The sequence below is a fragment of the Prionailurus bengalensis genome, chromosome D4 (genome assembly GCF_016509475.1).
Source record: "Prionailurus bengalensis isolate Pbe53 chromosome D4, Fcat_Pben_1.1_paternal_pri, whole genome shotgun sequence".
In the NCBI taxonomy this organism is placed as follows: Eukaryota; Metazoa; Chordata; class Mammalia; order Carnivora; family Felidae; genus Prionailurus; species Prionailurus bengalensis.
In genome coordinates this window covers 6037429-6059843 of record NC_057359.1, presented here as the reverse complement: position 1 = coordinate 6059843, position 22415 = coordinate 6037429, and the positions used below count along the sequence as shown (strand labels likewise).

General features: G+C 35.9%; 1 protein-coding gene across 3 annotated transcripts in view; it reads left to right on the top strand.

Moving 5' to 3' along the window:
- RIC1 (RIC1 homolog, RAB6A GEF complex partner 1) overlaps nucleotides 1-22415 on the top strand; it is a 135584-nt gene that overhangs the window by 53260 nt on the left and 59909 nt on the right. For all 3 annotated transcript variants that reach the window (XR_006295066.1, XM_043566525.1, XM_043566524.1), the window contains exon 3: nucleotides 7310-7389. Coding sequence is in view for 2 of the 3 variants with exons in the window: in XM_043566525.1 (XP_043422460.1) it covers nucleotides 7310-7389 (80 nt within the window). In the remaining variant the exon portion in view is untranslated. The remainder of the gene's footprint in view (nucleotides 1-7309; nucleotides 7390-22415) is intronic.

Sequence of the window (22415 nt, the reverse complement as noted above, 5' to 3'; positions counted from 1 at the left end):
TCCTGTGATGTGTTTGTTTGCCTGCCCTTGTATTAATTCAGCATCATTTTGATTACTTCAGGTTTGTAGTAATTCTTGAGGTCAGTGTTAATTTTCCAACTTTGTTCTTTGTTTTCAAAGTTGCTTTCACCATTGTAGGACCTTCTATTTCCATATGAATTTCAGAATAACCTTGTCAGTTTTGATGAAAGTGCCTGCTGAGATTTTGATTGAGATTGCATTGAATCTGTGGACCCATTTGGAGAGAGTTCTCATCATAGCACTAGTGAATCTTTTGACCTACAAACAAGATAAATCTCTTCATTTATTTAGGTATTTTTAACTTCAGTGTTTTGTTATCAGTGTACAGCTGTTTCACATCTTTGGTAGATTTTTTCTTGAGTATTTCATATTTTTGATCCTATTGAGAAAACATGTTAATTTTCTGGTTCTTTACATATATAGAAATGCAGTTGATTTTTGTATATTGATCTTGTGTATTCCAGTCACGTTCAACTTACTCTGGTTCATTTTTGGTACATTCCATCAGATTTTTCTACATAGATGATGATGTCAAAGGACAGTTTTCCCTTTTCCTTTCTAATTTAGATACCTTTTATTTCTTTTGCTTGCCTGATTTTACTGATTAGATTGTACATTACAGTGTTGAACAGAAGAAAAACATTCAGTCTTTCACTATTAAGAATGATATTATAGGTATTTTGCAGATCTCCTTTATCAAGTTGTGGAAGTTTTCCCTTTCTTGCGAATTTTCTGACAGTTTTTAATCAGGATGCTTTGTAGGATGTTTAATGCTTTTTCTGCATTTGAGACTATTATTTTTCTTTTTTGGTTTATTAATATGGTAAAATACATTTGATGATTTTTTTCAATGTTAGATCAACCTTGCATTTCTGAATAAACCTCATTTACTTACGATGTATTTTCCTGATAACATATTGCTAGATTTAATGTGCTAAAATTTTGTTTAGAAGTTTTACATCTATATTAATAAGAGGTGCTGGTCACTAGATTGTTTTCTTATAATGTCTTTAGTTTTGGGATGAGGGTAATGCTGGCCTTATAAAATGAGATGAGAAGTGTCCCTCTTTGGTTTTCTAGAAGTTTTGTGTTGAATTATTATTTCTTAAATATTTGGTAGAATTCACCAGTGATACTATCTGAGCCAAAAAGGATTTTAGTTAAAATTTAAGTTTCTTGAATACATAGTAGGCTTATGCAAGGTGCTTGTATTGGCAGTTTGTGTCTTTCTAGGAAGTTGTCTATTTGATAAAATAGACATACAGTTGTAAATTTTTTATTACAGTTTTTCATTGTACTCCATCATTATTTTAATATCTCTAGAATCTGTAGTGATGTCACCTCTCTCATTTCTGATAGTGGTAATCTTTTTTTTCCCCCATGACCAATATGACTAGAGGTGTATAAGTGTTAATGATCTTATTTTTTCTTAATGTTTATTTCTTTTGAAAGAGAGCAAGTCGGGGGCAGGTGGAGAGAATGTTTAAGCAGGTTCTGCGCTGTCAGCAGAGAGCCCAAAGTGGGGCTCAGTCCCATGACTGTGAGATCATGACCTAAGACAAAATCAAGAGTCAGACGCTTAACTGACTGAGCCACCCAGGCACCCCTAATGATCTTATTTTTTTTTTTTTCAACGTTTATTTATTTTTTGGGGGACAGAGAGAGACAGAGCATGAACGGGGGAGGGGCAGAGAGAGAGGGAGACACAGAATCGGAAACAGGCTCCAGGCTCCGAGCCATCAGCCCAGAGCCTGACGCGGGGCTCGAACTCATGGACCGCGAGATGGTGACCTGGCTGAAGTCGGACGCTTAACCGACTGCGCCACCCAGGCTCCCCACTGATCTTATTTTTAAAAAACACCAAATTTGGTTTCATTGAGTTTATTTTTGTTTTCTATTTCATTGATTTCCACTCTGATCTCTATTATTTCCTTTTTTTTTTTTTAAGTTGAATTTCATTTGCTCATCTGTTTCTAGTTTAGGCAAAGGCTGATGTCATTGATTTGTGATTTTTCTTTTTTTCTAATACAGCTTTTTAAAGCTCTAAAATTTTCCCTTAAGTATCGTTATGGCAACATCCCATAAATTTTAGTATACTGTGTTTTTTAAGTTTCCTTTTTATGTCTTTGATCTATGAATTATTTAGTTTCAAAATGTTAGAGAGTTTTCCAGAAATCTGTTACAAATTTCTAATTTAATTCTACTGAGGTCAAGGAACATCTGTTGTGCATATTTGATTTTTGCATATGGTAAAACCACAACATAGATTGGTCTTGTTCTTGTTGAAAATGGAGTTACTTTTTGAAGAAGTGTAACTGAAACAAATAAAATTTGGATTAAATAAATGCAACTGCTTTTTCTGACTTCTACCCGTACCCTTGGGGACTCTGTTTACTTGTAGATTAGGCCACTTGAAGTTGTCCCACAGTTCACCAGTGCTCTTTCAGTTTTATTTTGGGTTTATTTGTGTTTCATTTGGATAATCTTTACTGCTATGCTTTTATGATCAGTGAATTTTTCTTGCAAGTTAGTCATATCCAGTATATTTTTAGCCTCATATTTTAGTTTTTATCTCTCACATATGGTTTCTATATTCATATCCAGTATATTTTTAGTCTCATGTTTTATTTTTTATCTCTCAAATATGGTTTCTATATTCCCTAGCCTTTTGAACATGTGGAATATAGTTATAACTGTTTTGATGCCCCTCTGTACTAATTCTCACATTTAATTGAATTCTGGATCATTCTTGATTGGTTGTTTTTTCTTCTCATCGTGTCTCTTGTTTTTCTGCTGATCTGAATATGTGGTAATCTTTGATTGGATCGTCAGACTTTGATTTTTTACTTTGTTATGTGCTGGATATTTTTGTGGTCCTATAAATCAAGTTTTGGTCTGGGATGAAGTATTGATTACTTGGAGACAGTATATGTCCGTGTCTTATTTTATGCTTCGTAATGCAGGTTTTGAACAGTGCTCAATCTAAAGGTAATTATCCCCTACTACTAAGGGAATACCTTTCTAGGATTGCCACAGGAATACCTGAGGACCACATCCCTGAGTGTTCTAGTCAATTCCCTGTGAATTATGAGTTCTTCGGTCTGTGAATTATGTTCTTCCCTGTGAATTATGAGTTCTTCAGTCTGTGGGACAGGCACTGTTCTCAGGACTGTTTGAGCACCATACACATTTTCTTTACTGACTAATCCTTTTGGTTGTGTTCTCTCCTACCTCGAGTAGTTTCCTCATATGCATGTGTGTGGTACTCTTGGATTTTGTCTGTGCACAGCTCTCTCCTGTCTGGTACTCTTCTGTATACGTTGTTTGCCTTGTTCCTCTTGGGCTCTCAGCTTCATTCCTCAAGTCAGGGAGTCTGCCAGGCTCTGCCTTAGTTCCTCTTCTCACTGCTGTGCCCTGGAAACTTTGCCAAGGGAGTAAGCTGGGGCAATTACAGGACTCCTCTATCCGTGTTTCATCCCTCAGGGATCCCTGGCCTTCATCGCTTCATGTTGGTGTTTCAAAAACCATTCTTCTATTTTGTCCAGGTTTTTGTTTTGTTTTCAGATGAGAGCATAAATTGGCTTCAGTTTAAACCATCCTGGTTGGAAGCAGAAGACTTTTTTTTTTTTAATTAGTGCTCTAATTTAATTAGTGCTCTAATTAAAAGTGTGGTAGTAAGTATGTATTAGGGATAATTTTTGATGACTTCATGTCAAAAGAGTCGTCACCGATTTTTGAGTGTGTGTGATTGATATATATAGCTGTTTTTAATCATTTCCCATTTAAATAGATTCATGTATCTGAATGTATAGAGTCTGAAAGATTATACAGAAATGTTACGTAATTATTCTTTGTGGTAGGATTTGGGTGATTAGTTTTATGTATTTGAACATGTATAATTAATCTAAAAACAGTAAACAATGTTTACAAACCAGTGTAAAGAATTGAAAAGTGCTACTCTGTTAGTTCAGCCTTATTTGAAGCCTAACATGACAGATGTTGGGATAGAAGATACATCTCTAAAATCATCAGATCCTTATCTCTTAATTATCATAGAAATCTTTGTGATGCATCATTGGAGCTAGATGCATGAATCTGTCCTATTCTTCATGATAAAAATGGTATGTCCTAAGGAAGAATTGCACAATGACTTGAATTCTGAAGCATGTGGTGAATTCATGTCCAGTAGAGGCATTGGATAGTAGAGGAAGGTATTGGAATTGCTTCCTGCAGGTGAAGCATTAGTTGTATCTAACAGTTGATTTGTATCATGATGCAGTTGGATTTAAAATATAAAATTAACTTCTATTTATGTCATGCAGTCATAAAATAATCTTTAAAATATTTTTGGGGCGCCTGGGTGGCGCAGTCGGTTAAGCGTCCGACTTAGCCAGGTCACGATCTCGCGGTCCGTGAGTTTGAGCCCCGCGTCAGGCTCTGGGCTGATGGCTCGGAGCCTGGAGCCTGTTTCCGATTCTGTGTCTCCCTCTCTCTCTGCCCCTCCCCCGTTCATGCTCTGTCTCTCTCTGTCCCAAAAATAAATAAAAAGCGTTGAAAAAAAAAATTAAAAAAAAATATTTTTAATTGTAAGTAGCAAGGGGAAATTTCCCAAATGCCCAACAAAGCAATGACAGACAAAGCAAAATACAAACAAGCAATTAATAATGGTGATGGCATCAACCACACTGCCACCTCCAGATTTCACACTCTTCTCTTAAACTGTGGAATTATCTGAGGTTGTTTGCAGAGCTTTTCAAATCTCCATTTACAGTTTGCAATTGAAAAAAGAAGATGATACTTCTCTGACTGAATGTTCATACTGACTGAATTTTTGATGCATTGTTAATATCCTTTGAAATTGTTTCCAGTTCTTTTAAGTGGCGTTATTAGAGACAAGTCTGTTCCATTCTCCACTTAAGTAGTGACTGACTTCTTTTATCCTCTTGATAGCCTTTATTCTTATGTATCTGTGACCCTTATTCCTGGGTATACTAAAGAAAGAGACTTGAGGACTTGCCATTCACGTTGCCTACAAAAATTGTTCGGCCTCTGTAATGACAACCACAGAATCCAGTAGTGTGCCTTGGAGAAAGAAGAAAAAAAAAAAAGATATGGGATGATACCAGGAAAGAGAAGTCCGAGTTTCTTTATTTTGTCTTTTCGTTTTCTTAGAAAAAATTAGTTCGCGTATCGTGTGTGTGTGTGTGTGTGTGTGTGTGTGTGTGTGAGTGAGAGAGAGAGAGAGAGAGAGAGAGAGAGAGAGAGAGAGAGACGTGTGTGTGTGTGTGAGAGTGAGGGAGAATGTGTATCCGTACTGTAAGTAGATATTGGGACTGTTGCCTATAGATTAAGCAGTTGTAGTATGCTCATTGGCAGTATTTTGAAGGTGGGAAGAGAAAGGCCATCATGATACTGCATAATAACAGATTGGGTATAGTTTACAATGAAGATGCTACTTTTTAAGGATGATCATTTATTACCAGAACTTTTTAGATTGTTCAAAGGCAGAACTTGTTCAATGGAAGACTGTTAAAGAAAAGGTCAGTGAGATCTGGAACTATATAGTATTTAATATACATGCGAAGCTATAGATACTTAGTAAGATTGATACAGAATACTAGAAGAGTAAATCAAGCCATTTATAATTTCATCTAGTATATCACATGTATAAAATTTTCTAAATGCTGTTGCAAATGATGCTATATTTCCCCCTGGCATTATAGTCTCCTAAGCACTTGTTAAAATTCCAAGTATATTATTAGCATTTGATATTCTGAAATGTTGAACTTCTGACCTTGAGTGACTGATACTCCAGACAGCATTTGCATGTTATTCATCTCAGTGCTAGACCCAAATTATTTTACTTTTCTAGCCCATATAAGGTAGTAGTAGAGCTTACAAATTTTAAAGAATTACTGATCTGTGTGGGGGTTATGATGTCTGATGTAGTTTGATTTGAATCTGTTTTCCTTTGATCCCATATTCTGCACATTTGAAGAATGTAAAATTGCCCATGAGGAACTAGGATGATCTCAGCCTCTTTTCTTTTGTGTCCCAATATATTGAACTCTAGAGTTTTGGTATACATTATGAAATAGGAAAGTTCATAGCTTAAAAATAAAACAACACATTGCTGAAGAAATTGTTTTTCCTCTGGTGTTCCTTTAAGTGAAGAACAGAAGCAAGTACTGGAAAAAAATTCAAAAACTTGGATAATTTTTTTTTTCAGTTTTCTTTGTTCTACTTTGGGTAAAAGCCCACCTGCTTCTAAAATGATAAAGAGTTCAATATTGGGGCGCCTGGGTGGCTGAGTCAGTTAAGCGTCCAACTTCAGCTCAGGTCATGATCTCACCGCTTGATCTCACCGTTCGTGAGTTTGAGCCTCGCATTGGGCTCTGCTAATGGCTCAGAGCCTGGAGCCTGCTTCGGATTCTGTGTCTCCCTCTCTCTCTGCTCCTCCCCCACTCATGCTGTGTCTCTCTCTCGCTGTCTCTCCTTCAAAAATAAATAAAAACATAAAAAAAAAAAAAAAAGTTCAGTATTAGCATGTAGTAGTTGGGTCCAAGCAGTTGCCGCTTTACTCAGGCCTGAAAATGTTTGGTTAGAAGCAGTATTTTTGTATACTTAAATGTGTAGTGGTTGTTTGAGCTTCACAATTCACAGATGTGTGCCATAATCAGACAATGTTTTAATACAATTTATATTTTAATACCATTTTGTTAACTTAGAAAAATTAACTGATCTTCAAATTTGGAAACTGAAGATTTGCTCTGTTTTTATTCTGTGTCTTGGTATATTTTATAGCAAATCAGAAGCCAGTCGATTGATTTTGAAATAAGTAAATATGTCATTTTGAAGTTATGTTGTGTAAACTTTGAGTTGAGTGAAGGATTTTCTACTGTTGTTATTTGGTGACATTGTTGCTTTAAAAATTAGAAAAATTAGTTGCCATGTTGCTGAGTTCAAAAAGGTCTGTATATTTTGCAAAATAATCATCTGCTATTGAGTAGTAGAATTTAATTTTAGAGTATTAATGTCTACAACATAGTATGAACTGTTGATTTCAGTGACATCTATGAAATATTATAAAAACTCTTCATGGGTTACGTTAAACAAGATGGGTTGTATTAAAGTCTTTTTGTTTTAATTGGATAGTTAGACTATAGCTCTTCAGAAGAGGGTTCCCAAGAGTGAAGTGTTTTCAAAGTAAGAATATATAAAAATGAAATACAAGGTTTTAGTCATAGCCTTACCCTTTAATTCATGGCAAATAAAATTTATCTTTCAGACTGCATATGGCTACATCTTGTTTTTTCATATTACATCTACAAGAGGGGACAAGTACCTTTATGAACCAGTGTATCCCAAGTAAGTTTGTTGTCTTTCATTCTTTTAACAATTGACTTGCATACTTTATATTCATAAAAAACATCCCAGTTTTGCATTGTCTGAAGTGAATAAAATAAAGCCAAGTCAGTATTTTAAAAATAGTATGTCAAAAATTGCCAGGTCTCCTCTAACTATCATTACTTGAATAAAGAATTCTGTAACTAAGTAATTAGTTACTTGGGAATCTTGGGTGAATGTACTGTATCTCTTCTTGGACATTCAGGATCAATACTAATATAGTCTAGCATTCTCCAGGCCTTGTTAGGGGGGGAGCTAAAACATCAGGAGGGAAAGAAATGAAATGTCAATATAAGTTACTGACACTTAACTCCTGTAGTGTTTTATACATGCAGAGAAAAAAAGTGTACCCCAAGCAGGGGTTACCTCTTGGTTAGAACTTGATCTTTAAGCTATGTTGTTGTGTATGTTTTGCATTTTTTTTCCTTAAAATTTTTGCTTTACTTTTGAAATAAAAGAACATTTTATTGAAATAACTTTGGAAATAAAAGAACATCCTAATTTTAAAGCAAAAGATCAAACCATTAAAGCTGGATGAATATATAAGTGAATACTTACCACACTTCTAGATGGTAGGAGATGGCCAGAATTTATTAGGTATATAAGAAATTAGAAAATACATTTTAATATATGAAAGTTTAAATTTCTCAAAATTAACAGGAAAAAAAGAACAGCGTTAAAAGTAACAAACTGGAGGAAGTTTTTTCAGTAAATAGGGCTGAGGCTTTCTATCTTTATATTTTCATAAAATACTATATTTTATGTAATTTTATGTATAAAATATATCTTATATTTTAAGGAGACAAATTGCTAAGAAACCCAAAGATTTCAAAAGATAAATGGGTAAAAGTAATAAGAGGAAATATAACTAACAAACACAAAAGAAACTTGTGTTAATTAGTAGCTCAAACTAAATACTAGTAACTCAAAACATTAAAAACAAATCTTTTAGAAACATACAGTTTTAATATGTAAAGGTAGTTTTTGTTTTTTTAAAAATTACTGCTCTGCCAGTAGAGGAATAGTAAAATGTGTTCTTACAAGCTTCTGATAGTAGATCTACACAAAAGTGTGATAATAGAGAATTTTGGTATGGAAGTTAACTGTGGTACATTCTTCTCAAATAATATATAATCATTAAATGTAATATTTCAAAACATTTATAAACTTGAGAACCTGATCATATTATGCTGAGTAGAGAAACGAGTCACATAAAATTATACATGTAATGTGACTGCAACTTTGCAAAACAAAACAAAAATTATCTTAAAAAAAGCTAGAGCAATATATGTGTATAGTAATTGCTCCTAAATGGTAGAACTTTAGTGAGTTTTCAGCTTCTTTCAGCTTTTGAATTTTCCAGGATTTTTTATTTACATACAGTATATTCATTATGGTTTAAGAGTGTCAATGTATTTGAAAAATGTATAAACGATGCAAAATTTTATTTAAAAAATTGTGTTATGAAAGTTGCTCAATACTGGTTAAAATTCTTGAGAATACACTTTGGGAAAGGGAAATGTAGGCCATGTAGAATGTAACTCAGATCCCTTTAGCATAGATTTTATTTTATTTTTTATTTTTTTTAATTTTTTTTTTTCAACGTTTATTTATTTTTGGGACAGAGAGAGACAGAGCATGAACGGGGGAGGGGCAGAGAGAGAGGGAGACACAGAATCGGAAACAGGCTCCAGGCTCTGAGCCGTCAGCACAGAGCCTGACGCGGGGCTCGAACTCACGGACCGCGAGATCGTGACCTGGCTGAAGTCGGACGCTTAACCGACTGCGCCACCCAGGCGCCCCTCTTTAGCATAGATTTTAAGGAACTATCTATGTTTTCTGATTCCATAAGCCACCTATTTTTGTACTATAGTATTAGTTGAGGTGTAAGTTGACTTTTGGAAATCTTTTGTAAAGTACAGAAATTCTTTAAATGATGGAATTTAATTTGATTTTTTCAATAAAAAATTTTAATGCAAAAACTCTTTCGGTATATAAATTGTACTACTGTTTAACGTGTTATGGATATTTTGATAGGATGTATTTAGAAATTTTAAATGCAGTTTTATGGGTAATATAAAACTTACTTTTTCATTCTAAGTGATAATTTTGTGAGCCTTTTGAAGAACTGTTGTAATTAGTGTCTTTAATTTCATTTACTTGTGCATTTTGAACTAGCACATTTAAACCCATTTTCTTGCTTGATGTAGACATGCTCCTATAATTACTTGATTTATACTAGTATAGATGGGCAGGGTAGGGAGATAACATCTGTCGACACAATGAAAAATACCATTTCCATTATTTCAAGTCACTACCACGATTTCATATGTTTACAGTGATTTGGAATAGTGTTTTGAGACTCACTTGGTGTTGCAGAGGATTTAAAAAGAGTTGCTTACCTTCTGATTTTAAGACTGTAGAGGACGCCCCTTAACTAAGTAGTAGTTCTGATAGTGCGTGAACTTTGCTGCATTTGACAGTATATAGCCTAGAGGACTAAATAAAATACATTGTGTGTTTTAAAAGTGTGGGCTTTCTTCCACTGTCTTGACCATCATGGGTTTCACTCTGTGGCTCGGGAGAGTGTGTCCTGCCCTAGTGGCATGAGGAGTGCATTGCCTTAGTCAAAGGGCGAGGTTTTGGCGTCCTGTAGACCTGGCATTGGGCGTCCACTCCTCTTTTCAGCTGTGTAACTTCTGTCAAATTACTTAATACCTTCCAAACCAGAGTTTCCTCATCTGTACAGTGGACAACCGCAATGATTATTTCATAGGATTACATGAGATGTGTATTAAGTGCTCACGTAACTGCCTAGTTTGTGGGAAAATTAATAAAGGACAGCTGCTGCTGTTAATACTATTTTTAAATACTTTTTCCTTCACCACATTTTTACTGTGTTTCTAATATTTTAAGTGATTCTGTCCGAATAAATATATAAAAAGTGATTTAATGTGTAAATCATATTTTATATGTATATGTTAAGTGATTTTTAGTTTTTTAATATTTGACTTGATAATGTACTTTCCCAGTTTAACTTCTAGTAATTGCTATATAAAATCCAACAAAATATCTTATAGGGAAACAGTTTTGCAGAGCAAATTAGAATCTCCTTGTATATTTTAGTGCCAGGCTACTGTACCCTGGTTAGTTTCTTAGATTTTCTGTAGAACCTATTTATAAAATGGGAATAAGAATATTTGTTTCTTCAGTTTGTTGGGAGGAATATAGGAGTTCATGTTTTTAAAACTTGGAAAGTGATTCATACATGGATCTGAGGAGAGTTTAAAAAAAATGTTTAGTTTTGACAGTGTATCATCATCGCCATCTGTGCCATTGTAAGCTCTGTCAAGACAATATTCGAAGCACTTTTTCTAACTAATTTAATCCTTGTAACAACCCTGTTGAGGTAGTTAGGTACAATTACCGCAGCACAGAGAGGGTAAGTAACTGACCAGTCGATAGTCACTAGTAAGTGGCATGGCCATGATTCAGACGTAAGTGTTTAGCTTATAGTGTATTACTCTTTTTTTTTTTTTTTTTTTTTTTAGTTTATTTATTGACACTGTTGGGGGGAGGGCAGAGATAAACCCAAGCAGGCTCTGCACTGTCAGTGTGGAGCCCAACGCGGGGCTCGAATCCACAAATGCATGAGATTATGACCTGAGCCAAAAATGAAGTCAGATGCTGGACCGACTGAGCCACCCAGGTGCCCCAATAGTGTATTACTCTTAATGACCAGTACTTTACTGCCTCAACCTTATTTATGCCCATCTAGTCATCTGTTAGTTTGGGGTTTATTTGAGGAGTAGGGAGTCAAAAATAGGACAAAGGATCTGGAGTGGTTTATATATGTAATAGTAAAGAATAGAGGCAGTGTAATTGAGGCCAGTAGTTAGTTGTATTCTGTTCGGTTATAGAAACACTGTTATCCCTTGTTTCTCTTCTGTAAATTTTATGAGTTCATCACATGAGTTTTTCTAGAGTATCTCCGCTTCTCTGTATTGTGTGACAGCATCTTAACCTTAGACTGCATGTCTTTTTCCATTATGCTGCAGCTGAGAACAGGTCAGATATCCCCATCATCTTTTGTAGTTTCCACCTAGTGTGTCCAGCATTCTTCCTGTCGATGTTGGGAGTCCACTTTCAACAGTGGTGGCATCCTTATCACATGACTCTTTATCCTCAGAGGTCATTTATTTCTTTGATTGATAAGTTTCACCTCTTATATCTTTTGTGCCTTTGTACATTTCATTCCGTATTAAAATGTCCTTTCATGTGAGCTATACAGACCAGTGGATGGACTTGTCCACTAAAGGTCATCTTGGCTTTTTCTTCCATATCTTGGAACTGGCATTGAAAGTAATGGAAGAAACTGTGCCAGGGAGAAATCAGAAATAACTTATGTTTCGCTGGAATGAATGTGTTCATTTGTTTATGTTTAAATATGAGTTTAGTGGATCTTAAAGCTGTGAATCATATTTAATTTTATCATAATGAAAATCATTTAAATGTGTCATCATAATGTATACTTTGTTGAGAGTAGAGATTTTTTTCTTTTATTCTGTCTTTCCACTCTGTCAACCTTTTTTGTCAGAGACCAGCCTTCCTGAGGACAAAGTTTTATTTAAAAAATATATATATATATTCTAAAATTCAGTAAATTTAATTATATTAAAGATATACAGATTATCTTCACCGGAAAAAACCTCCAAAACAACTATTAAAACTCAACCTCTGGTTTCCTTTTCCTCACCCCCAACATAGTTTATTAGATTTCAGACTTTTTACCAGCTGACGTAAAGAAGTAGTGTCAGGTGGGAAGCAAGTAGGGAATAGCTCTTCAAAGTTCTCATTTTCTTTCTTTTAAAAAAAATTTTTTTTAAGTTTATTTTTGAGAGCGGGGGAGGGGCAGAGGGAGAGAGGGAGACACAGAATTCGAAGGGGGCTCCAGGCTCCAAGCTGTCAGCACAGAGACCCATGTGGGGCTCGAACTCATGAACTCTGAGCTCAGGACCTGAGCCAGAGTCGGATGCTTAACTGACTGAGCCATCCAGGTGCCCCGAGGTTCACATTTTCTAATTTAAACATGACCTGCTCTTTCAAAAATCCTGTAACATTTAAGGGACAGAAATTTTACTGAAATTATATCACATTTAGAGGAGAAAAGGTCTGGATTACAGATGTGAAAGTTTCCCCCAACATTTTACTAATAAAATTTTAGTGTTTTCGGGAAAATCAACTTTATCTACTTTTTTCCCTTCAAGTTTTGTAGAATTAGAGTATTCTTTCTAACAGTGTACCTTGTTCTAAATTAATTTTATAAACTTGAAAAGTATGTTAGTTATCCTAATATTTTTTATTCCCTTTGATCTTCTCAAAATATTACATGTGTCATTTGATTTCAGTATGTATATATTCTGTAAATGTACGTATGTATTGAACTTTATATATTTTATGTGTTAGCTTACATCATAACTGCATGAACACTTATAACATTGATGGCGATGTAACTGTATAAATTCTGGGCACTGAAAACTACTCCCCTATTGGCCACACCTACCTTTAGTCCACTGAAATCCCAATTCCTATGTAATGTCTGTTCATTCGCTATTTTCTTGGTGCGCCTCCCTGACTACGTGTTTTACTTATCAAAACTGTATCACCTCGTTTAGAAGCTCAAGTCAAACATAATATCATATAAAGCTTTTCTCTCAACTCTCCTGTCCTCCCTCATACCCAATAAATAGCTGATCCCTCATGTACAATCCCATCGTGCTTAAAAAAAAAAAAAACAACAAAAAACAATGAAAAGTGAAATTGTGAACCTTGTCTGCTTCTTTTTAGTTTCCATTCCCAGTTTACCCTGCAGTTATAGCTTTATATCTCCCGAGTAAATAAATTCCTGGGAGTAGAATTGCTGGGTCGTATCACATGTCTGTTGATTTTAGATCAGATGATGGAAACTGTGCAACATTATCGAGTGTCTGAGTTTTCTTTTCCTTAAGGAATGTTGAGATTTTGTGTTTTGAGTGGCTGTTAAATTGTAGATCGCCTTGAACTGTTTGAAGTCTGTTTGTATGATTTTAGGGTGGGTTCAACCTTTACTGTAGGCTAGCTGAGCCCTTCTGAGCTCTCTATTGAATGATCTGGTCCTGAACAAGGTGTATTCTCCCTGGGTGGTCAGAACTGGAATGTCTCCCAGCCCTGTATGAACTTCATAGCTTAAAACCCTGCCAGTTATTCTTTGGCGGGCATTGTGGGGTCTCACCATGTATGTACACACAGCTTAGTATTCATGCAGACTCCAGGGGAACCTGGAAGGTTTCTAGAGCTCTTTCTCTGTATCTTCGGCCTCTGATACTCCTCCACAAATGGTCACTTATAGTTTCCTGAACTTTAATCTTTTTTTCCTCAACGTACTGAGAGTGCTAAACTATGTTTGGGTTCTCCCGTCCTACATGGTAGTCTGAAAAGTGACTTCTATCAGAAAACTTTGTTTTTCTTCAGTCAGGATCACAGTCCTGTGCTGCCCATTCACAAGTGTCTGACTATAGTTGTTGCATAAATTTTGGCCAGGGTTTTGTTGTTTCTGGAGGGCTACTTTGGTACTAGTTAGTTACTCTATTGGTATAATAATAAACTGGCCGCCTGTGTGCCCATCAGTCAGCTTGAACAGTTTCCCATCTTTTTTCACTGGAGTGTGTTATAGCACATCCAAGATAATCATTATTTCACCCAGAAACACTTTCATTGTTGATACTCTAGTAAACAATTGTGTTGACTACAAATGATCAAATACGAGGCATGGAGTTTGAGGAAAGAAACCTTTCTAAGCCTTTCTGTAACTAATTGGAGAACCAGAGCCTCTTGGTGCCAGAATTCACCACCTAGAATTGCCAGAAGTCCCTAGATTAAGCATAGCACGTTCCAGAATCATTTTAAGATTCAAAAAATCGAGTTGCTAAGGAAGTAGGTCTTACAAGTTCTCATCACAAAGTGATGGTTGTTAACTAATGTTGTGGTAATCATTTTATAATATATATATATATATATCAAATCATGTTTTATCTCTTAATATCATAGTGTTCTATGCCAGTTATACCTTACTAAAATCAGAGGAAAAAAGATTTGAAAATCTGGAATGAGATCTTCATTATCATTATCAAACATTTATTATATGCCTCCTATTTGTATAGGGTGCTAAGGAGGGATAAGCTGCTCATGAAGAGAGAACTGTTCAAAGGTAATGGTGATAAAAAGCAGATGCCAAGTGAACGAATGATTCCCCAAAGTGGTACTAGCAGCTAGAGGAATGTGCTAGGTTGTCAGGGGAAGTTTTGCTTGCAGGACTCGAGCTATACTTGTGAGGAAAGCACAGACTTAGGTTAGTTACCTTGACAGGAGAGATCCTGCATGATCAGCTGTACTCCTGAAGGTCCTGTCCATCCTCTCCACCTCCCAGATCCATTCGGTTATCTACCACATTAGTATTTTCTTCAGCTGGCCTTGAATGTATTTGAGATCTCCTACACAGCAGAGGCTGTTGCAGTAAATGCCTGCTGAATTTAATTGTGTGGTGACAGTTTTCTGTGTCACCTTGTTTAGCCCTCCAAAGCACAGTTGACATAAATTAGAGGCATTTTTTTTTCTTTTAAGACATCCTTTGTAATTTTTATGACCTATTTCTGAGTACTGTAGTTTGAGTTTTGATTTTCGTCAGTTTGATGGGAGTCTGCTTCCTCAAGGCTGTGGGAAGTTTGATTAATAGTTGACCTACCCTATGGAGGTTTTATTGCCCCATGGGGGCTGCTTGTTGACAAGAATGCCTTACATTCATTAGAATGGAGAGCTGAGAAACTGTACTTTTAATTAATGAAAAATATGGTAGTAAAACAAAACTCTGGAATGGGCTTGATTTCATTTTTCCTACTTTTTTTAATGATACTGGACTTGATGTTACTACTTGAGGTAAAGATACAGCAGTTTAGAGATGTAGAGAAGAGAATCCATTTATAAATTAGAGATACCTGGGTTGTATCTAGTCTCTCCTTTTCACAGTCACTTTGGAAAAGCTGCTTTTCAAGTCCCTTTTTATGCTTTTGTGTGTATAAAATGAGAAAAACAAGTTAGCGTGTTCTTAGTAAGTTGCAGTTGTTATTGTTATCTAGGCTGCCTTCTGAATTATTAAACATAATCTGCCTCTACTGGATATTATGTCCAGAGAAGTAGGGGATTTAAGTTCACTAAATATGTGGATTCTCTTGTAATCTGTTTTATTTCTCCAAATCCAGTAGTAATGTCCCCACCTTAACTTCTGATTTTAGTAATAAGTCATCTTTTTTTTCTTAGTTTTTTCAACTTTATTAGTTTCTGAAGAACTAATTTGCTTTCATTGATTTTTTTTTTCTCTGTTCTCTATTTTGTTCATATCCAGTCTTTATTATCTCCTTCTTTCTGTTGGTTTTGAGTTTAGTTTGCTCCTTTTTCTAGTTTCTTAAGGTGTAAAATTAGGTTATAGATTCGAGATCTTTTTTCCTCTTCAGTGTAAGCATTTTAGCTGTAAATCTTCCTATAAGCGCTGCATTTACTTTATCCCATGATGTTGTGTCTTCATTTTCATCAGTCTCAAAGTATTTTCTAATTTCCTTTTGGGTTTTCTCTGACCTGTTGGTTAAGCGATGTTTAATTTCCACATTTGTGAATTTTCTAGTTTGCCTTTTATGATTGATGTCTACTTTTACTAAATTGTAGTGAGATAAGATACTTTGTATGATTTCAGTCTTTTGAAATTTACGGAGATATTTTTCTGTCCAGAAAGATGTTCTGTCCTGGAGAATGTTCCTGTGCATTTGAGAAAGAACATGTATTGTGCTGCTGCTGGGTGGAGTATTCGTATTTATTTTAGGTCTAAATGGTGTATAGTGTTTAGATTCTTTCTTTCCCTTCTGAACTTCTGTCTGGTTCTCTCGATGATGGAAGTAGGATATTGAAATTCCCAGCTGCTGTTATGATAGAATTGTTTCTCCCTTCAGTTTGGCCATTATTTGCTTCGTATATTTGTGGTGTATCTGTTTGTAATTGTGGTACTCTTCTGGCTGAATTGACATTTTTATTACATGTACAGATCTTCCTTGACCTAAATGGGGTTTTACCCCAGTAAATCCATTGCAAATTGAAAATATTAAGTTGGAAATGCATTTAGTTTACCAAACATCAAAGTTTAGCTCATCCTATCTTAAATGTGCTCAGAACACTTACATTAGCCTACAGTTGGGCAAAATCATGTAACAGAGAGCATATTTTATAATAAAGTGTCGAATAGCTCATGTAATTTATCGAATACTGTACTGAAAGTGAAAAGCAGAATGGTTGTACAGGTACAGGATTTTTTTTTTTTAAGTTTATTTATTTTGAGAGAGAGAGAGAGCACAAGTGGAAAGGAACAGAGAGAGAGGGAAGGAGAGAATCCTAAGCAGGCTGCATACTCAGGCGGGAATTGATCTCACAACTGCAAGATTACGACCTGAGCCAAAATCCAGAGTCTGTTGCTTAACTGACTGAGCCACCCAGGTTCCCCAGGTACAGAATTTTTGTTAAGTGTATCAGTTGTTTACCCTTGGGATCTCCTGGCTGATTGGGAGCTGTGCTTCCTGCCTCTGTCCAACATCACAAGATTATCATATTGTATCTCTAGCCTGGAGAAAGATCAGATTTGAAGTAAGGTTTCTACTGAATGCGTGGCACTTCCACATCATTGTAAAGTTGGAAAAATGTAAGTCAAGTCATTTTAAGTTGAGGATTGTCTGTAATGTCCTTTGTCTTCTTATTAACACCTTGCTGTGTTTAATTGCTGTTTGTATGGAAGATCTCTTTCCATCCTTTCAGGGTCTTTGGATCTAAAGTAAGTCTCTTATAGAAAACTTTGATTTGAAATGGAATCATATTTTTAAAAAATCCATTCTGACAGTGTTTGCCTTTAATTGGAGTGTTTAATTGAGTGATATTTGAAGTGATTACTGATAAAGAAGGACTTCTGCCATTTTGCTGTTAGTTTTCTGTGTGTCATATCTTTTTGTCCCTCAGTTCTTCCATTAACGCCTTCTTTTGTGTTTGATTTTTTGTGATGTACCATTCTGATTCCTTTCTCATTTCATTTTCTGTATGTTATTTTCTTAGTGGTTGCCTTGAGGAGTGCATTTAACATCTTATACTCACAACAACCTGAATGCATTAAAAAACAATTGAGCTTCAATAGTATATAAAAAGTATGTTCCTGTACATATCTGTCCCTCCCTTTTTATGTTCTTATTGTGACACATTACATCTTCATACATTATGTGCCCAACATATAGCTTTATAATTACTATTTTAGGTATTAGTCTTTTAAATCACACAGGTAAAAAGGTGGATTTTTGAACCAAAAATATAGCACTGCTGGCTTTATATTTACTTGTGTAGCTACCTTTATCATTTTTCTTTTGTTTCTTTGTAAGACTGGATTATTCTCTATTGTCTTTCTGTTTCTTCACAAAGGACTCCTTTTAGGGGTTCTGGTAGTTAAGGTCTACTTGCAACAAATTCTCTTAACTTTCATTGGTTTGGAAATCTCTTAATTTCTCCTTTATTTTTGAAGGATAATTTTTCTGGGTATAGAATTCCTGGTTGACATTTTTTCTTTCGGCACTTGAGATATGTCATCCCACTGCCTCTGGCCTCCATGGTTTTTGATGAGAAATTGGCTGCTAATCTTACTGAGGATCCCTTGTTGTATATGATGTGTCACTTTTCCTGCAGCTCTCAAGACTCTTTGTCTTTCGGTAGTTTGAATATAATGTATCATGGTATGGATCTTTTAAAATTCTATTTGGAATTTTCTGACCTTACGTGGATGGTTAGATTTATGTCTTTATCAGATTAGGGACATTTTCAACCGTTATTTGTTATTTTTTCTACTTCCTTCTCTTGCCTTGCCTTTGGGACTCTCACTGTACATGTTTTTATGCATGGTAGTGTTCCACAAGTCTCTTAAACTGTGCTCCGTTTTCTTTGTTCTTTTCTCTTTCTCCTTCTCAGACTATACATTTAATAAAGTCACATATGAACAATGATCATAGACTGTTAATTTGCTGAGTTTTAGTGGACCACAGTCTATTAGTTATTTGATGTAGTATACTCTATGCATTGACATAGGCCATGTCCCTGTGGTAGAGGATAAAATAGCATTGCGTACCAATTTTGGCACTTAAAGTGTCTGCCTAGAAGTGCACGAGTAACTCCCCCTTGTGGTTTACAGGCCAAAGTCAATCACATGACCATACCTAATTTTAAGTGCCCAGGAACGAAGAATATAATATTTCTCAGTAGCTTGAATGCCAACCAGGAATGTGTACAATGCAGTTGTACCTGTCTCTGACAAGCCTCTATTACTAAGCAGAGATGACAGTTCTCAGTATGCTTTTATTATCTCCTTTTCAAAAAGGCTATGATAAAGCTGTCTGAAAAGACATTTCTGCTGCCACTGTCCCAAGTCCTTCCTTGTGTCCTTTTCTTTTTTAATTTTTTTACTGTTTATTTATTTTTGAGAGAGAGGCAGAGTGCAAATAGGGGAGGGGCAGAGAGAGAGGGAGACACAGAATCTGAAGCAGGCTCCAAGCTGTCAGCACAGAGCCTCACGTGGGACTCGAACCCACAAACCGTGAGATCATGACCTGAGCCGAAGTCAGACGCTTAACTGATTGAGCCACCAGACACCCCATTCCTTGTGTACTCTTACTGACAGTCTCCTAATTAATCTACAGATTCCATTCCCTCTCCCCACTCCATCCCCAGTCCATTCTTTAGCATCCATTCTCATATTTTTTTCTGCAAAGGTTATTGTTAGTCTCCTTAATTCTCTAGTAGTTGTCAGTGTCCTAGGATCTGGAATTGAAGCTACAGGCTCACTCCTTTACTTACCAGCTCTGTGACCATGAGCAAAAGCTTTAGTTTCTTTTCTGGGAAAAGGGGAAAAATGATGCCTGTCTCAAAGGATTATTAACATGTGGCATTTGAGATAATGTGTGCAGAACATTTTGTACACTCATGCATAGTAAATGCTCCATTTATTGCTATTTTTCCTGACATTCAGTGCTCTATATCATCTAGTTTTATTGTTCCAGCTTCATCTTCTATGATTCCCTTCCAAAAGTCTGATACTGCACACTCAAATTATTGTTGAACTACAAGTAATAGTATTTTTTTATCAGAAATTTAGTTTTTTTATTAATATAATTTTTAACACTTTTTACTTAATTTTGAAGAACACATAGAAACTTCTGTGTGAAATGTATCTCTAATTTTATAATGGGAGTCATTGAAGGCTCAGGATTTACTTAAATTTGCTTTAAAGTTCTTATAATACTTCAGCTCTCTAATAAATGAGAGTATTTGCATAAAGGAAAATAGAGGGCTTCCAATTTGAAGATGGTAGTAAGGTTTTTTCAACCTTTCTTTTGCAAATAACCAACAAAATAACGAGTTGAAGTGCAGTTTTTATCTTTAATGAAAGTTAGAGGCATCTTTAACCCTTGAGCTAACGATTGGATGAGAAAGAATAAATGACTAAGGAAGAATATGAAACCCAAGAGCCCAAGGTTAGTTACATAATACTGATAAGAAGCAGCTTGTTTGAGTCCCATAAATACAGAGAACGAACTAATGGTTACCAAATGGGGGTGCTGTTGAGGGGATAGGCAAAATGGGGGAAGGGGAGTGGCAGGAACAGGCTTCCAGTTATGGAATGAGTAAGTCACAGAGATAAAACTTAGAGCCTGGGAATATAATAAGTGGCATTGTGATAGCATCGTTTGGTGACAGATGGTAGCCACACTTGGGGTGTGCATAGCATAATATATAGACTTATTGAATCACTCTTGTACACCTGAAACTAATGAAACATTGTGTAACAACTAAACTTCAATTTAAAAAAAAATAGAAGAAAAAGAAAAACAACTTGTTTGATCTTCAAAACCGTGGAAAGACCCAGGAATTAGATGTAGTAGTACCATAGAATATAGGAGTGAACCAGGGGCCATGAACAGGGGGGTTGTTTTAAAAAATTGAATAAGGAGTGACGAATTTTATGTTTCCGCATCACAAGTGACGGGAAGTATATTGTCTGATAAGCCAGAGGGATTCCAGATACAGAGTAGGGCAAGGGTGAGCTCCTAAACTAAAGATGGGGATTAAATGAAAGTTGTCACACTGAACGTTAGGATGGTGAGCCTTTGTCCCCTGCTTGGCTTTAGACTTCGAGCTTCTATGCTTGATACCCCAGGCGGCATTGAGGGATCCTTCCTGGGAAAATTAAATCACTCCAGAAAGATGACCGAAAAGGCCCTGATATTTGAAGATCTCAACAAAAATGCCAGCTGGCCTCTACCAGTTGAAAAGCCCAACTTGAACACACAGAGCTTGTAATTAGAGCTTGTAATTTTTCTTGTTAACCTGTTGAACACATAATGGACACACCTAGGAATTGTTAGGCATCTTAGAGCTTCCAGTCTAAAAGAGAGAGACACAACAGAAAAAAGGAAACTAAAAGGAAATAGACAATAGGGAACAAAAACGCTTTGAGGAAATGAAAATTCGCAACCTCAGACAGATGTAATCTAATTAAAAGAAGAAAACTAGGGGCGCCTGGGTGGCGCAGTCGGTTAAGCGCCTGACTTCAGCCAGGTCACGATCTCGCGGTCCGGGAGTTCGAGCCCCGCGTCGGGCTCTGGGCTGATGGCTCGGAGCCTGGAGCCTGTTTCCGATTCTGTGTCTCCCTCTCTCTCTGCCCCTCCCCCGTTCATGCTCTGTCTCTCTCTGTCCCAAAAATAAATAAACATTGAAAAAAAAAAAAAAAAGAAGAAGAAAACTGGTGTGCAAGAAAAAAGGGGAGGTGGGTGACAGTGTTTCTGGGATGAAATTTCAAAAGCAGAAATTTCAAATTCAGTGAAGCATTGGAAGAAACGGTTGAGGAGCTCTCCAGGTGAGAGGGGAAGAAAGGAGAATTAGAGGTTCATATGAGGTCCAGTATCTAATCTTGTAGGAGCTCCAGAAAGAGAAGACAGAAGTGGAGAATCTTATTAGTATGTTAAGGAAACAAAACATGTAAATTTCCCAGACCTAAACTAAAGACTGTTTGTTAGTAGCTTGTTTGGTGCAAACAATGATAAGTCCACATACTTGTTAAAAAAGTACACTGTTCTCAAATTTTATAACTCCCTGGAAATCAAAGGAAGGACACTCCTAAGAACTTCCTGATGGGGAAAAACAGATCAAAAATAGTCTTTGAATAAGAATGTCATTGAACTTGACAACCACACGTTAGAGTCTAAAAAACATTGGCAGAAAGCCTTTAAAATGCTGAAAGAAATAAATCCATTTGAGCTCTTGTTAAGGAATTTGTCACTATAACAGTCTAATGGTAAACTCTGAACCTATCTCCCACATTCACAAGTTATCAATATCTCTCAGGTTATCATACTTATGTATGCTTTGAGTATTTTGGAGCATATTTCAGATACTGTATCATTTCAACCTCAAATAGTTTTATCAGCAACAAGTAGACATTTTAAAGAAACAAAGCTGTAATACTATTATATCTAACAAAATTAGTAATTTATTAATATCAGTCTCCATTTTAATGCAGAGCTGTCTTTTTAGGAATTTGTTCAAACCAGGATCTATTGCATTTGGTGGATATGTGTTAAGTTTGTACTTTTTACCTGTCCCCTGGTGTATGCACTTATTAATTTTGTTCCCTGCATCTGTTATTTTGATAGGGATCACAAAATTGTGATTAAAAAAATTTTTTTTAATGTTTATTTATATTTGAGAGAGATAGTGCACAAGCGCGGGAGCGACAGAGAGAGGGGGAGACACTGAATCTGAAGCAGGCTCCAGGCTCTGAGCTGTCAGCACAGAGCCCGGTGTGGGGCTAGAATCATGACCCATGA